Below are 17411 nucleotides of genomic sequence, written 5' to 3' on the forward strand. Positions count from 1 at the left end.
AGCACTTTGGACACCAGTCGGTGCTGTAAAGCGCTTTATAAATAAATGTTGGTTGATTGATTGATTGATTGTACATAAGTAGTCACACCCTTTGCTCAATACTTTGTTGATGCACCTTTGGGCGATTGCTCAGTTTAGATGGGCGTCTAGATTGGCGTCTAGATAGGCCTGATTGGTGGATTGCTGCAGAGATGGTTGTCCTTCTGGAAGGTTCTCCTCTCTCCACAGAGGAATGCTGGAGCTCTGAAAAAGTGACCATCAGGCCTTTCTCCCCCGATCCCTCAGTTTAGACGGGCGGCCAGCTCTAGGAAGAGTCCTGGTGGATCTGAACTTCTTCCATTTACAGATGATGGAGGCCACTGTGCTCATTGGGACCTTCAAAGCAGCAGAAATGTTTCTGTACCCTTCCCCAGATTTGTGCCTCGAGACAATCCTGTCTCAGAGGTCTACAGACAATTCCTTTGACTTCATGCTTGGTTTATGCTCTGACATGCATTGTCAACTCTGGGACCTTATATGTAGACTTAGACTTAGATTTTAGGAGGTGTAGGTAGCTTCACCCATTAGCTCCACTTAACGTATGATTACTGGAAATAATACGTGACTCATAATTTTTAATGTCCATAACAAAGTAACCACCATGCAGTCCCCAAAAATATGATTTAATAAACACCCGAACAGTAAAGTGCCAGATGAGATACTGTGATTCACACTTTGGAGGAGTAGTAATACACCATTCAGGTGGATGCCACCTGCTGTTAAACAAGAAAAACATGATGATTATTTGGATGAGAGAGACACTCTTTGTCTTAGAACATGTAAATTTAAAAAAATCAAGCTCTCAAACTTAATGACTGCACCCTGTAGTAAAAAGAAGGAATGTATCTCTCATACTACTTGGAACTCCATGGAGTGTGTTTGGACTGTGTGAGATAACAAGAACAGCAGTAGTTGGTCAGCTAGGCTAAGCTAGTAAGGCTATTATCTTTTAAAAATGTGTAATTAAAGGGTTTTAAAAAACATTAAATTAATTACATCGCACCTTTACCTCACCTTTGATCGTCTGTATTAGCTCATTAGCTTCTGCTTGCTAATGCAGTGTTTATTAAGTAATTATGTGCCAATTAAATATATTTTGCTTCTTCTTGTTGAATGAAGCAGGAGTGCCATGTTCCAAAAATAAACGTGACTTGTAGGCCAGTGCGACTTGTGTATGGTTTTTTTGTTTGTTTGTTTGTTTTTCCTTTTCATGGTGCATTTTTTTGACAGATGCAACTTGTAGTCCACAAAATACAGTAATTCAAAATGCTGGCAGTTTTTGAAGTAATTGAGTCACAGGAATGGATGAGTTACTCTGTGATGTAATAATGTTATGTTATGACACAATAAATAGCATCTTTGGGAATGTTGGCTTCTTTGTTCAGGTTTTCATTTAATAAACGGTCAGTGGGCAGCATCCATTCTTCCCACGGCAACCTCTCACAGGGATCCATCACCTCCTGTGACGTGCTGAGCGGCGATGAAGTGGACAGCCCTTTTCACTCCCGGCATGCAAAGATCAGGGAGCAGCGATCCAACAGCGGCACAGACATACCAGGTGCACACAGTAAAGACATGAACTTAATGAAGATTGAATTTACAAGACAGTGACATAGAACGAGGAAGTAATTAATGTGCACCACAGGTCTGCATTGTTTTCTGCACCAATATGAAAGGTTTTTGAATAAGTACTGTATATTAGATCAGCTCAAGCCCAAAGTTGTTAGCCGCCAATCCAACCAGTGTCTCTCTTCAGAGTCATGAAAATGTTCTCAGGCCTGAATTAAAGTTTCTTGCTTAGACATCTGAAATGTGCTGAAAGATTATCATTTAACTGTTGCTGTTTTTGTGTAACGAGTGGCCCACCTGCTTTTTATGCAGCGTTGAGAAGCCAAGTCCCTCTGAGGACCTGGGCCTCCGGGAGCCCCGGGAGCCAGGGAGGGATGTGCAGCGACTCCGAGAGTGCTGGAGGCAGCAGCGAGTCAAGATCTATGGACTCCCCCACTGCCAGCCCTGGTACGAGGATTTTACAGCTGAATCTCACATTTATTCATATGCTTATGCCGCTGTTTAAATAAAGGAATAAACATTTATCTGCACCTTTTATTCCTGTGTGCATTCATTTATATATAAGAAATTAATCAGGTAACTCCTTGACATGTATTATCACAGCACTAAATCCACTGTGACAAATTTTGGGTGCATCTAAATTACGTGCTTGACCGCTCGCATGAAAAAGTTAAACACACCAGTGCAGCCACTGGAAAACATTAGTCTGGAACTCTGTCTGTTCATTGCACCATACACTTCCCGCCACAGCGGATTCCGTGGCACCCTGTGCCAACAATGACAACTTTACCTTTGTAATCTGTCTTAGTAGCTGGAAAATGATTTTTTTTTTTTTTTTTTTTTTTTTTTTGGTGGGGGCAGGTGACTTTAAAAGAAGGCTGCCCAGAACCCCTTCCACTGGTACCATGTCCTCTGCAGATGACCTGGATGAGAGAGAGCCACCATCGCCCTCAGACAACGGTAAAACCCGTTTTGTCTTTGCAGCTCAGTTTTAAATCTCTTTGATTGTCTGCAGTAACGCCGCACGACTCTGTATCTTTGTGGCCATTCATATTAAAAGGAAGTTGAAGATTGGAGGGAGACACTGTGACGCCAGGCTCATGTTGCATATCATTTTGCATGGCCCTGACTGGAATTAGCTCATATCAAAGGTCTTGACACAGTGTAGCACCACAGATGAGAAGGGCATGACCCTTTTGGCCTGTTGCATCTGTTTACACTTCCTGTGTCAATGTGGACTTCTCCCAGTCAGGCTATTTGTTTATTTTCCAGTTGTGATTTCAGTTATTTGTTCTGTTGGAGCCAAACGTCTTGTTTTCTAATAAATTATTGTATGGAATTAATATATATGCATTAATTATTATTATTATTATTATTAATTATTGTCTTGGGAGTTTTCCTCACCATTTAAATTTGTGCAGTCCCAGTTATCACATCATATTAATGATTTGTTTTATGTATACATTGTATATTTGTACTTTATGATATAACCATACTACAGCTCTTGGAGAAATTCTGTTTTACCTGCATGAATCGTAAATGTCCACCAGGTGGAGATATTGCTCCATTTCAAGAACCTTAGGACATGAGGACGACCAGTCTGTTGTAGCCGATAACAATAAGTCTGAAAATGCAAAACTGATGCTAAAGAATTGACTACGCAGGGCTTTGCTGGTCAGTGTACACAATTTTCTCTTGGTGCAGTTTTGCATCAAGTGCCCTCATGAAGGACCAGTTGTAGCAGCTTTGCCTGAATATTGATTGTCCAAGTCACAAGTAGGGCAGTTAATTGGGTAACCACCCTCACCAGATGCTGGTTTTGATTGTCAGGTCTGGCAGAAATGGTGATGGAAACAGCCAGTTCTCCCGGACCCTTCCGAAATGCTCTGATGTCGAAAGCTGCTCAAACTCATAAGTTGAGGAAACTACGCGCCCCTTCCAAGTGCAGGGAGTGTGACAGTCTGGTTGTTTTCCACGGAGCTGAGTGTGAGGAGGTATAGTACATCTACTCCTTTAATTTGCAGTATGAATTAATAGGGTGTCATCCTTAAATATATGCAAGTGGGTGGGAGCCATTTAAAATCAGTGGGAGGTGCTGAATGTTTAAGATGCAGCAGCTGATTACATTTTACAGCAACTCCTATATCTTACAACTTTACTAAAAGAAAGATAATCACTTTTCATTATCGTTTTGCATTTGTAAGTCATTGGCTCTCTGACCATCTTCGTCTCTCCTTCTAGTGTTCCTTGGCCTGCCACAAGAAGTGTCTGGAGACACTTGCTATCCAGTGTGGACATAAGAAGCTGCAGGGCCGACTACACCTGTTTGGCATTGACTTCGCACAAGTAGCGAAGAACAGCCCAGATGGTATCCCTTTTATCATCAAGAAGTGCACGTCTGAGATCGAGAGTCGAGCAATAAACATCAAGGTAAACATGGGTTTCATGATGTCACTGTTACTACTACCTTTCTGTGTTCTTTACGTTCTGCTCTAATTGTATCAAGGCACAACAGCCAATGCAGCCATGTATGCTTCATGCTGGTATATTTATGGCAGTGAAATGCACTTCGATTTGAATGACTGTATTTTCCGGAGTCTAAGTAGCACCGGAGTAGTACCTGAGTGCGGGTTCCATCCTGGTCGTGGAACAACTGACTGGCTCTTTACTCTCACAAGGATCCTGGAGAGGGCCTGGGAGTATGTCCATCCAGTCTACATGTGTTTTGTGGACTTGGAGAAGGTGTATGATCGGGTACCCCGGGAGATACTGCGGGAGGTGCTGTGGGAGTATGGAGTGAGAGGGTCCCTTCTCAGGGCCATCCAATCTCTGTAATCACAAAGCGAGAGCTGTGTTCAGGTGCTCTGCAGTAAGTTGGACTTGTTTCAGCTGGAGGTTGGCCTCCGGCAGGCCTGTGCCTTGTCACCAATCCTGTTTGTAATATTCATGGACAGGATATCGAGGTGTAGTCGGGGGGAGGACGGTTTCCAGTTTGGTTGGCTCAGGGTCACATCACTGCCTTTGCAGATGATGTGGTCCTGTTGGCTTCATCGGCCGGTGACCTCCAACACTCACTGGATCGTTCACAGCCGAGTGTGAAGCAGCTGTGATGAGGATCAGCACCTCTAAATCTGAGGCCATAGTTCTCAGCACAATAAAGTTTTTTTTCCCTTTGCGCTGTCACCAGTGTGCTTGCACATGAGGTGGGTAAAGTGTTGACCTTTAAAAGTCAGATCTGTGTCCATGTTTTTCACACAGGGCATTTATCGTGTGAATGGTGCCAAATCACGAGTTGAGAAGCTTTGTCAAGCGTTTGAGAATGGGAAGGACTTGGTTGAGCTGTCTGAGCTCTCACCTCATGACATCAGCAATGTTCTGAAACTTTACCTGAGACAGGTAGGTCTCACAGACACTGAGAAATGTATTGGTAATCTGTGAAGATGAATATGACTGTGTCCCAGTAAATAAGCATTTGTGAGTCAATTTACTGTTAATCCCCATTATTCTTTGTAACCTAATGTGGAAACCAGAGATTGACTCGGTGATCTTTGTTGTCTTGATGTTTTTAGTGCTTCTTTAAAAATGCAAATTTATTTTCCGTGTACAGTTACCCGAACCTTTGATCCTCTACCGATACTACAATGACTTCATCGGCTTGGCCAAAGAGTGCCAGAGAGCGATTGTGGAAGAGTCCAACACAGCTCAGAGTCCTGGGACAGTGGGACCCAGCATCCGCGTCAACAGAGTCATCTTCAAAATCCGAGATTTGTTTCACAAACTGCCTACAGCCAACTACAGGACTCTGTGCTACCTTATGGCACATCTACACAAGTAAGGATGTTGGCCAATGACGATCCACAATAAAGATTTCATTGTTAGTTTCTGCACACACACACACACATACTTACATAAAAGTAAGTCCCTTCGGCTGCTCCCTTGTTTGCACTTGGGGTCGCCACAGCAAATCCAAGGTGGATAAGTCAGGCTAATTTCAATTCTTTACCACTCTAGAGTGTCTGAACACGCGGAGGAGAACAAGATGACATCAAGTAACCTGGGTATTATTTTGGCCCCACACTGGTGAAGCCGCAACAGACTGACGCCGAGGTGTCTCTGTCCTCCCTGGTGGACTACCCCTACCAGGCCTTTTTGGTGGAGCTGCTGGTGCGACGCTTTCATATCATCTTTGACGCGTCTCCGCTGTCGGGCTCCAACGTCAATACGACAGCTCAGGCGTCTCCTAAACTCACGCCCCAAGAGAAGGTGCAGAGGCTGAGCCGACACTCCGCCTCCCTGACCGACATCAAAGAGGTGAGGACGCATTGATTCAGCTTCTCCGGGAATGAAGTGTGAAAATCACGTATTCACAGAAATCAAAGCAGTTTGACATATTAATTATAAGGTGTTGTTTAAAATGGTACAACACGTTTTTGCATACTTCCACTGCTACTAGCGCTAGTACAATACCATTTATTTCATGTCTGATACCATACTGATACTTGAGCTTTCGGTATCTGCTGGTACTGAAACCAATCCAGTACCCTTTTTCCAGTCTTAACACAACTAATCTGTTCATAAATACAAAAGAAAAAAGAATGAAGGGGTTCATTCCTTTCTTGAGGGTTGGGAAGTGGGGGAATTGGGAATTCTCTTTGCTTCATCCAAAGAAAATTATCCTTTTATTAGCTTTGAAGGGCAAGTAAGTTATTTTGACTTTACTTAGGTAACCTTTTAATTTTTATAACCTCATAGCAGACAAAACCTCAGACACCCCCTGTGATCTTTGGCACCCTCTAAGGGGGGCTTGGAACCCATAGTAGGAACCAGGGGCTAACTCAGATGTGTAGTCAATGACTTGGATCTGATTGGATTTTGTTTGATGTCAACTTAATGTCAGTTTAATGTCAGCTTGCTGCACCCCTAACAACAACAACAGCAGCTACTATTATGACTCTGGATCAATTATCAGTGCTCATATTCAGTCAATCCAAAATTGGCCACGCCGATATATATATGTATTAGTGGTGAACCAATTACACTATGTAACACAATTTTTGTTCCTGGCTTCTAAGTGTTATATTTCAACTGCTTATGTCTAAATCAATCAATCAACTTCAACTTTTTTCTTGTATAGCGCCAAATCACAACAAACAGTTGCCCCAAGGCGCTCCACATTGCAAGGCAAGGCCATACAACAACTATGAAACACAGTCTACGTCTAAAGCAACATAACCAAGGGATGGTCCAGGGTCACCCGATCCAGCCCTAACTATAAGCCTTAGCGAAAAGGAAAGTTTTAAGCCTAATCTTAAAAGTAGAGAGGGTATCTGTCTCCCTGATCTGAATTGGGAGCTGGTTCCACAGGAGAGGAGCCTGAAAGCTGAAGGCTCTGCCTCCCATTCTACTCTTACAAACCCTAGGAACTACAAGTAAGCCCGCAGTCTGAGAGCGAAGCGCTCTAATGGGGTAATATGGTACTATGAGGTCCCTAAGATAAGATGGGACCTGATTATTCAAAACCTTATAAGTAAGAAGAAGAATTTTAAATTCTATTCTAGCATTAACAGGAAGCCAATGAAGGGAGGCCAACACGGGTGAGATATGCTCTCTCCTGCTAGTCCCCGTCAGTACTCTAGCTGCAGCATTCTGAACCAACTGAAGGCTTTTTAGGGAACTTTTAGGACAACCTGATAATAATGAATTACAATAGTCCAGCCTAGAGGAAACAAATGCATGAATTAGTTTTTCAGCATCACTCTGAGACAAGACCTTTCTGATTTAGAGATATTGCGTAAATGCAAAAAGGCAGTCCTACATATTTGTTAATATGCGCTTTGAATGACATATCCTGATCAAAAATAACTCCAAGATTTCTCACAGTATTACCAGAGATCAGGGAAATGCCATCCAGAGTAACGATCTGGTTAGACACCATGCTTCTAAGATTTGTGGGGCCAAGTACAATAACTTCAGTTTTATCTGAGTTTAAAAGCAGGAAATTAGAGGTCATCCATGTCTTTATGTCTGTAAGACAATCCTGCAGTTTAGCTAATTGGTGCGTATCCTCTGGCTTCATGGATAGATAAAGCTGGGTATCATCTGCGTAACAATGAAAATTTAAGCAATACCGTCTAATAATACTGCCCAAGGGAAGCATGTATAAAGTGAATAAAATTGGTCCTAGCACAGAACCTTGTGGAACTCCATAATTAACTTAGTCTGTGAAGAAGATTCCCCATTACATGAACAAACTGTAATCTATTAGACAAATATGATTCAAACCACCGCAGCGCAATGCCTTTAATACCTATGACATGCTCTAATCTCTGTAATAAAATTTTATGGTCAACAGTATCAAAAGCAGCACTGAGGTCCAACAGAACAAGCACAGAGATAAGTCCACTGTCCGAAGCCATAAGAAGATCATTTGTAACCTTCACTAATGCTGTTTCTGTACTATGATGAATTCTAAAACCTGACTGAAACTCTTCAAATAGACCATTCCTCTGCAGGTGATCAGTTAGCTGTTTTACAACTACCCTCTCAAGAATCTTTGAGAGAAAAGGAAGGTTGGAGATTGGCCTATAATTAGCTAAGATAGCTGGGTCAAGTGATGGCTTTTTAAGTAATGGTTTAATTACTGCCACCTTAAAGGCCTGTGGTACATAACCAACTAACAAAGATAGATTGATCATATTTAAGATTGAAGCATTAAATAATGGTAGGACTTCCTTGAGCAGCCTGGCAGGAATGGGGTCTAATAAGCATGTTGATGGTTTGGATGAAGTAACTAATGAAAATAACTCAGACAGAACAATCGGAGAGAAAGAGTCTAACCAAATACCGGCATCACTGAAAGCAGCCAAAGATAACGATACATCTTTGGGATGGTTATGAGTAATTTTTTCTCTAATAGTCAAAATTTTGTTAGCAAAGAAAGTCATGAAGTCATTACTAGTTAAAGTTAATGGAATACTCAGCTCAATAGAGCTCTGACTCTTTGTCAGCCTGGCTACAGTGCTGAAAAGAAACCTGGGGTTGTTCTTATTTTCTTCAATTAGTGATGAGTAGAAAGATGTCCTAGCTTCACGAAGGGCTTTCTTATAGAGCAACAAACTCTTTTTCCAGGCTAAGTGAAGATCTTCTAAATTAGTGAGACGCCATTTCCTCTCCAACTTACGGGTTATCTGCTTTAAGCTACGAGTTTGTGAGTTATACCACGGAGTCAGACACTTCTGATTTAAAGCTCTCTTTTTCAGAGGAGCTACAGCATCCAAAGTTGTCTTCAATGAGGATGTAAAACTATTGACAAGATACTCTAACTCCCTTACAGAGTTTAGGTAGCTACTCTGCTCTGTGTTGGTATATGACATTAGAGAACATAAAGAAGGAATCATATCCTTAAACCTAGTTACAGCGCTTTCTGAAAGACTTCTAGTGTAATGAAACTTATTCCCCACTGCAGGGTAGTCCATCAGGGTAAATGTAAATGTTATTAAAAAATGATCAGACAAAAGGGAGTTTTCAGGGAATACTGTTAAGTCTTCTATTTCCATACCATAAGTCAGAACAAGATCTAAAATATGATTAAAGTGGTGGGTGGACTCATTTACTTTTTGAGCAAAGCCGATAGAGTCTAATAATAGATTAAATGCAGTGTTGAGGCTGTCATTCTCAGCATCTGTGTGGATGTTAAAGTCGCCCACTATAATTATCTTATCTGAGCTAAGCACTAAGTCAGACAAAAGGTCTGAAATTCACAGAGAAACTCACAGTAACGACCAGGTGGACGATAGATAATAACAAATAAAACTGGTTTTTGGGACTTCCAATTTGGATGGACAAGACTAAGATACAAGCTTTCAAATGAATTAAAGCTCTGTCTAGGTTTTTGATTAATTAATAAGCTGGAATGGAAGATTGCTGCTAATCCTCCGCCCCGGCCCGTGCTACGAGCATTCTGACAGTTAGTGTGACTCGGGGGTGTTGACTCATTTAAACTAACATATTCATCCTGCTGTAACCAAGTTTCTGTTAGGCAGAATAAATCAATACGTTGATCAATTATTATATCATTTACCAACAGGGACTTAGAAGAAAGAGACCTAATGTTTAATAGACCACATTTAACTGTTTTAGTCTGTGGTGCAATTGAAGGTGCTATATTATTTTTTCTTTTGAATTTTTATGCTTAAATAGATTTTTGCTAGTTATTGGTGGTCTGGGAGCAGGCACCGTCTCTATGGGGATGGGGCAACGAGGGGATGGCAGGGGGAGAGAAGCTGCAGAGAGGTGAATAAGACCACAGCTCTGCCTCCTGGTCCCAACGCTAGACAGTCACAGTTTGGAGGATCCCAAAAAAATTGGCCAGATTTCTAGAAATGAGAGCTGCTCCCTCTAAAGTGGGATGGATGCCGTCTCTCCTAACAAGACCAGGTTTTCCCCAGAAGCTTTGCCAATTATCAATGAAGCCCACCTCATTTTTTGGACACCACTCAGACAGCCAGCAATTCAAGGAGAACATGCGGCTAAACATGTCACTCCCGGTCTGATTGGGGAGGGGCCCAGAGAAACAACAGAGTCCGACATTGTTTTTGCAAAGTTACACACCGATTCAATGTTAATTTTAGTGACCTCCGATTGGCGTAACCGAGTGTCATTACTGCCGACGTGAATTACAATCTTACCAAATTTACGCTTAGCCTTAGCCAGCAATTTCAAATGTCCTTCGATGTCGCCTGCTCTGGCCCCCGGAAGACAATTGACAATGGTTGCTGGTGTCGCTAACTTCACATTTCTCAAAACAGAGTCGCCAATAACCAGAGTTTGATCCTCGGCGAGTGTATCGTCGAGTGGGGAAAAACGGTTAGAGATGTGAACGGGTTGACGGTGTACACGGGGCTTCTGTTTAGGGCTACGCTTCCTCCTCACAGTCACCCAGTCAGCCTGCCTTCCCGACTGCACGGGGTCTGCCAGGGGGGAACTAACGGCGGCTAAGCTACCTTGGTCCGCACCGACTACAGGGGCCTGGCTAGCTGTAGAATTTTCCACGGTGCGGAGCCGAGCCTCCAACTCGCCCAGCCTGGCCTCCAAAGCTACGAATAAGCTGCACTTATTACAAGTACCGTTACTGCTAAAAGAGGCCGAGGAATAACTAAACATTTCACACCCAGAGCAGAAAAGTGCAGGAGAGACAGGAGAAGCCGCCATGCTAAAACGGCTAAGAGCTAGTAGCTATGCTAAGCTAGCGGATTCCCAAACAGGGAATCCGACACTAGACAGGCTGTGGAGCAGCACAGGTAACGCACAACAACAGTGCTAAAAAATAAAATAAAAATAAGAATCCACTGGACAGGCTGTGGAGCAGCACAGGCAACGCACGACAACAGTGCTAAAACAAAATAAAAATCCACTAGACAGGCTGTGGAGCAGCACAGGTAACGCACGACAACAGTGCTAAAATAAAATAAAAATCCACTAGACAGGCTGTGGAGCAGCACAGGTAACGCACAACAACAGTGCTAAAATAAAATAAAATCAACTAGACAGGCTGTGGAGCAGCACAGGTAACGCACGACAACAGTGCTAAAATAAAATAAAAATCCACTAGACAGGCTGTGGAGCAGCACAGGTAACGCACAACAACAGTGCTAAAAAATAAAATAAAATAAAAATAAAAATCCACTGGACAGGCTGTGGAGCAGCACAGGTAACGCACAACAACAGTGCTAAAAAATAAAATAAAATAAAAATAAAAATCCACTGGACAGGCTGTGGAGCAGCACAGGTAACGCACGACAACAGTGCTAAAACAAAATAAAAATCCACTAGACAGGCTGTGGAGCAGCACAGGTAACGCACGACAACAGTGCTAAAACAAAATAAAAATCCACTAGACAGGCTGTGGAGCAGCACAGGTAACGCACAACAACAGTGCTAAAACAAAATAAAAATCCACTAGACAGGCTGTGGAGCAGCACAGGTAACGCACGACAACAGTGCTAAAACAAATAAAAATCCACTAGACAGGCTGTGGAGCAGCACAGGTAACGCACAACAACAGTGCTAAAACAAAATAAAAATCCACTGGACAGGCTGTGGAGCAGCACAGGTAACGCACAACAACAGTGCTAAAAAATAAAATAAAAATAAAAATCCACTGGACAGGCTGTGGAGCAGCACAGGCAACGCACGACAACAGTGCTAAAACAAAATAAAAATCCACTAGACAGGCTGTGGAGCAGCACAGGTAACGCACGACAACAGCGCTAAATAAAAATCCACTGGACAGGCTGTGGAGCAGCACAGGTAACGCACGACAACAGCGCCCAAAAAAATAAAATCAAAATCAAAATCCACTGGACAGGCTGTGGAGCAGCACAGGTAACACACGACAACAGTGGTAAAAAATAAAATAAAAATCCACTGGACAGGCTGTGGAGCAGCACAGGTAACGCACGACAACAGTGCTAAAAAATAAAATAAAAATCCACTGGACAGGCTGTGGAGCAGCACAGGTAACGCACGACAACAGTGCTAAAAAAAAATAAATAAATAAATAAATAAAATAAAATAATAAAATAAAAATCCACTGGACAGGCTGCGGAGCAGCACAGGTAACACACGACAACAGTGGTAAAAAATAAAATAAAAATCCACTAGACAGGCTGTGGAGCAGCACAGGTAACACACGACAACAGTGCCAAAAAAAAATAAAATCAAAATCAAAATCCACTGGACAGGCTGTGGAGCAGCACAGGCAACGCACGACAACAGTGCTAAAACAAAATAAAAATCCACTAGACAGGCTGTGGAGCAGCACAGGTAACGCACGACAACAGTGCTAAAATAAAATAAAAATCCACTAGACAGGCTGTGGAGCAGCACAGGTAACACACGACAACAGTGCTAAAAAATAAAATAAAAATAAAAATCCACTGGACAGGCTGTGGAGCAGCACAGGCAACGCACGACAACAGTGCTAAAACAAAATAAAAATCCACTAGACAGGCTGTGGAGCAGCACAGGTAACGCACGACAACAGCGCTAAATAAAAATCCACTGGACAGGCTGTGGAGCAGCACAGGTAACGCACGACAACAGCGCCCAAAAAAATAAAATAAAAATCAAAATCCACTGGACAGGCTGTGGAGCAGCACAGGTAACGCACGACAACAGTGCTAAAAAAAAATAAAAATAAATAAATAAAAAAAAAATAAAATAATAAAATAAAAATCCACTGGACAGGCTGCGGAGCAGCACAGGTAACACACGACAACAGTGGTAAAAAATAAAATAAAAATCCACTGTACAGGCTGTGGAGCAGCACAGGTAACACACGACAACAGTGGTAAAAAATAAAATAAAAATCCACTGAACAGGCTGTGGAGCAGCACAGGTAACACACGACAACAGTGGTAAAAAATAAAATAAAAATCCACTGAACAGGCTGTGGAGCAGCACAGGTAACACACGACAACAGTGGTAAAAAATAAAATAAAAATCCACTGAACAGGCTGTGGAGCAGCACAGGTAACACACGACAACAGTGCTAAAAATAAAATAAAAATCCACTGGACAGGCTGTAGAGCAGCACAGGTAACGCACGACAACAGTGCTAAAAATAAAATAAAAATCCACTGAACAGGCTGTGGAGCAGCACAGGTAACACACGACAACAGTGCTAAAATAAAATAAAAATCCACTGAACAGGCTGTGGAGCAGCACAGGTAACGCACGACAACAGTGCTAAAAATAAAATAAAAATCCACTGAACAGGCTGTAGAGCAGCACAGGTAACACACGACAACAGTGGTAAAAAATAAAATAAAAATCCACTGAACAGGCTGTAGAGCAGCACAGGTAACGCACGACAACAGTGCTAAAAATAAAATAAAAATCCACTGAACAGGCTGTAGAGCAGCACAGGTAACGCACGACAACAGTGCTAAAAATAAAATAAAAATCCACTGGACAGGCTGTGGAGCAGCACAGGTAACGCACGACAACAGTGCTAAAATAAAATAAAAATCCACTAGGCAGGCTGTGGAGCAGCACGACAACAGTGCTAAAAAATAAAATAAAAATAAAAACGAAAGCGTTAGCAAGCTAGTTAGCTTGCCAACGCTGATGAAGGTTAGCTGATAAAAGAGCTCCGTCGCGATGCTTCGACCGTTAGAGGTCTTCTTTAGGCGTTGGAGCACGGTGAAAAAGTAAAAAAAAAGTAAAAAAGTCTTGAAAAAGAAGTCTATGGAAGTCTAAAGTCTATGGAAAAATTACTACATTCAGCACAAACTTTGATTTTATTTTTTTTAACATTCTAGAAAGTTCTAAAAGTTTCTTGAAATTTCTAGATAATTCTGGAAACTTTTAGAAAATTCTGGACAGTTCTAGCAGTTAAAGAACATTCTAGAAGACTACTCAGTAGTAGTGAAGGCGAATCGAGAATATTCTTGAAAACAAATTTCAAAATATCATTGTCCTGATCACAGAAGCAAAGTTTCTGTGGAATAACAGCTATTTTCTATTTATTTAAGGCATAACAGGTTAGGAAAACACACTGTGTACCCAGGAACAAAACAAAAATAAAAATTTGTTACATAGTGTATCGGTGCTGATAACTGGTCAACTCCAGGCCAATAATCAGTCGACTCCTAACTACTAGGGGTGTAATGATACACAAAAATCACCGCTTGGTACGTACCTCGGTTCTGAGGTCATTGTTTGGTTCATTTTCGGTACAGTATGAGAACAAAATGCAAAACCTTAATTTTGCTTGTTGTTTAAAGCAACAATTTTTTTGTAACATTATACAAACAGTAAAATAAAATAATTGCAAAGTGCTGCCTGGTACGAAGTTAAATAAAATGTTCTCAAATAAACAACAAATGTATGAAATATTATAAAAAAAATAAATTCCTAGTAAACAGCTTTTAACAAAATCTTTCCACAAGTAAAGAGCAGCACAGCGGTTCCACCATGAAGCCCTGTTCAATTTTATTCAACCTTCATATTTTTTGCCAGAAAAATTAACTTGTCCAAAACTGTCACACTCTATAAGGATTTTTAAAGATAATTAATGTTAAAGAATCCCTTTACTTTTGTACATTTTATTTTCTATCTCTTTCTATTAACTGTTCGTTTATTGTTTGTTAATATATCTTTTTAAATAAAATTTTGTAAACAAAAACATTGTGGGAGAGGCAAAAAAGCGAGTAAAACCACCTTAAAAATTTTTAGAAGCATAAATAAATTTGATTCTTGGTTTGTTTATTTATTTTGCCGTTAAAACTGGCCATCACTTATTAAAATAAAATAACTTCTCAAGGCCAGGGCTTCTCAAAGTCTGGGGACTATTTAATCACAGCCCAGCAAACGAGGTCAGTAGGAGTGAGTCTGAGTGAGGAGGATTGTAGATATCCCTCCGCTCAGTGCTTTACTTGTTTACAGGCTGCAGCAGCGGTGGAGGGGAGACCCGCTGCCACTCGGTGACAACAGAGACTTTCAGTCGCCAAACATCACAAAAGTCTCCAGTAACACCAGGAAAAGTAGCTTGATGTGTCATTAGTCGCTTTTGAGTAAATAAGTCATCAAGAGGGTTTGGAAAGTCACCAGATTTAGTGAGAAAGTTGCCAAGTTGGCAACACTGAATACAACGCGAACTCAGCTGTGAGCAGCCCTGTACCGAACCGAACATCCCGTACCGAAACGGTTCAGTACAAATACATGTACCGTTACACCCTTACTAAGTACTATTACTTCTTTTTCTCTCATTCTTCTTCATCTTCTTTTCCTCCTCATCTAACTTTCTTCTCTTTTCTTTTTCTTCTGATAATGACTAATTGTATTTTAACAACTTAAAAACAAACATCCATCAGTATTTGATCCATGTTTTTCAGTTAGTGTTCTAGTTTTACTACTGCAGTGCTGCACTAAGTGGAATTAACAAATGCCATAGAAACAAATTCAGTTTGTTTACGTTGTTTTGTATAAATAAATAAAAACATTAAGGAAGACCATTGCTACTTGGGTACAGGTACTTTTTTTTCGCAATGTACTGCACTACTTCATTTGTTGAGCATATGCTTAGGATTAACTTTGATGTAGCTGCATTGTGCTTTGTGCAGGTGTTTTGTCGAGGAATGTATCAGTACTCAGTATTCCAGGACTCTGGTCCCGGTCAATCTCAAAGAAACCTGACCGGAACATCACTGGTCCTGATTGAAAAGTGGTGCACAAATAATCATTTCACATTGTTTTCCTACAGAGTACCAAAGTCTACAAGAGATACTCATCGGTGATCCCGTCCTCACACATCCTGGATGATGTAAAAGAGGTTCAGCCTGGAACGCACAGAGCACAAGTGTCCACACCAGACAGTCTGAATGGGATTGAGAAATCTACTGATGGAGAACTGCAGAGGTCGCCCTTGTTTGGTTCTGCAAACACCACAGGGTCCTCCACGACTGCAGCACCAAAGGTCCAGCTCCGCCCTCATCGTATTAAACACGTGTCCCGGCCAATCAGCATGCCTCTAGAACGCCTGCCTGCCCCTGTGCAGATCGCCGAGGGCAACTACCAGAACTGTGCGTCGACTGCAAAACAGGACCCTGTTGTTGAAACGATACACGAGCTAGACGAGCCGGATAAGACCCGGCGCAGCGGCTCGTCCAGGGTTAGCACCTACTACGTCGCACCGTTTATCGACACACAGACAATGCAAAGGAGGGCGTGGGACAGGAAGTACAGGCATTATGATGTCACACCCAGGACTGCCATGATCGTTGCCAACCTCTCCTCTTCCAGCTCGGGAGTGCAGCCCGTAAAGGCAGCCGTGGCCGACACCGCGAACCCAGTCGCAGCCTCTGAACGCCACATCACAAGTAGCATCAGTACTGTTCTCCCCAACCAACCGTACACGATAACCGTCAAACCTCTCTGGAATTTTAAAAGGGAAAACGACAATGAGAGTTCATTTCATAGCTCGAGCAGCCTGCCGAACCTTCCGATTATACTCAGGGCACCCAGGACTCTGCAGCCTCCACCTGGAACCTTCTACAAGCCTCCAGCGCCCGTAAGCAGCACGGCTGGCATGCTTACAAACTGGACTACCGCTACCACCTCCACCACTGCCGCCCACCCCACTCAGGTAGACGCCCCAATCCCCCAACAGGCTCCTCTCCAGACCCAGGACTCCACCGACAGTGCCATTGATCCCGGGTTCTTGACCTCTTCTACCCTTTCACCCCCACAGTCGCCACCCCTGAGCAGCCCAGATGACCTCAGCCCCAGTGAGACTAAGCTTGTGTACCAAAGACTACGTTCTCAGCAGCCGCAAGAGCCCGAACACAGAGAGGCTCATTTTGTCTGAACATACCCCCCCCCCCCCCCCCAAAAAAAAGAACTAATGACGTCTGTAAATATCCGTGTATCTCTGCCACTGCTAAATATTTCATGTGATTAGGAATTGCTGCAGGCCTGCAAAAAAAAACCAAAGTGTTCTAAGTACTAATATATTTTCCACAGTGAAGCTGTGGGGGGGTCAGCCCAGTGGAACAAGCACATTTTATACGAGTGTGTGGTTTAAATGTTTGGTGTCTCCTCCGAAGACCCGTCGGTGTCGCCCATGTTCCTCCGTGTATTTAAAGGGTAACGTTGATGTCCAGCGATGATTTGTCATGTTGTAATCACACTGTGCACTTAAAGCAGGTTCAAACTCTAATGTTGTTCTTCCTGTACAACGTTTATCAGGCAACATGTTTTATTTCAAAAGAAGTGGAAGTATTTTGAATTTTAGAGATTTT

The 17411-nt window shown here is 42.3% G+C and overlaps 1 protein-coding gene across 1 annotated transcript in view; it reads left to right on the forward strand.

Moving 5' to 3' along the window:
* LOC117521113 (rho GTPase-activating protein 29-like) overlaps nucleotides 1–16998 on the forward strand; it is a 75787-nt gene extending 58789 nt beyond the window's left edge. Inside the window, 10 exon segments of the mRNA XM_034182427.1 lie at nucleotides 1425–1597; nucleotides 1921–2055; nucleotides 2470–2568; nucleotides 3439–3602; nucleotides 3850–4038; nucleotides 4867–5004; nucleotides 5216–5439; nucleotides 5620–5669; nucleotides 5672–5919; nucleotides 15875–16998. Coding sequence (XP_034038318.1) covers nucleotides 1425–1597; nucleotides 1921–2055; nucleotides 2470–2568; nucleotides 3439–3602; nucleotides 3850–4038; nucleotides 4867–5004; nucleotides 5216–5439; nucleotides 5620–5669; nucleotides 5672–5919; nucleotides 15875–16978 — 2524 coding nt within the window. The 3' untranslated portion in view covers nucleotides 16979–16998.
* Nucleotides 16999–17411: the final 413 nt, after the last annotated feature.

This window comes from Thalassophryne amazonica, chromosome 12 (genome assembly GCF_902500255.1).
Source record: "Thalassophryne amazonica chromosome 12, fThaAma1.1, whole genome shotgun sequence".
In the NCBI taxonomy this organism is placed as follows: Eukaryota; Metazoa; Chordata; class Actinopteri; order Batrachoidiformes; family Batrachoididae; genus Thalassophryne; species Thalassophryne amazonica.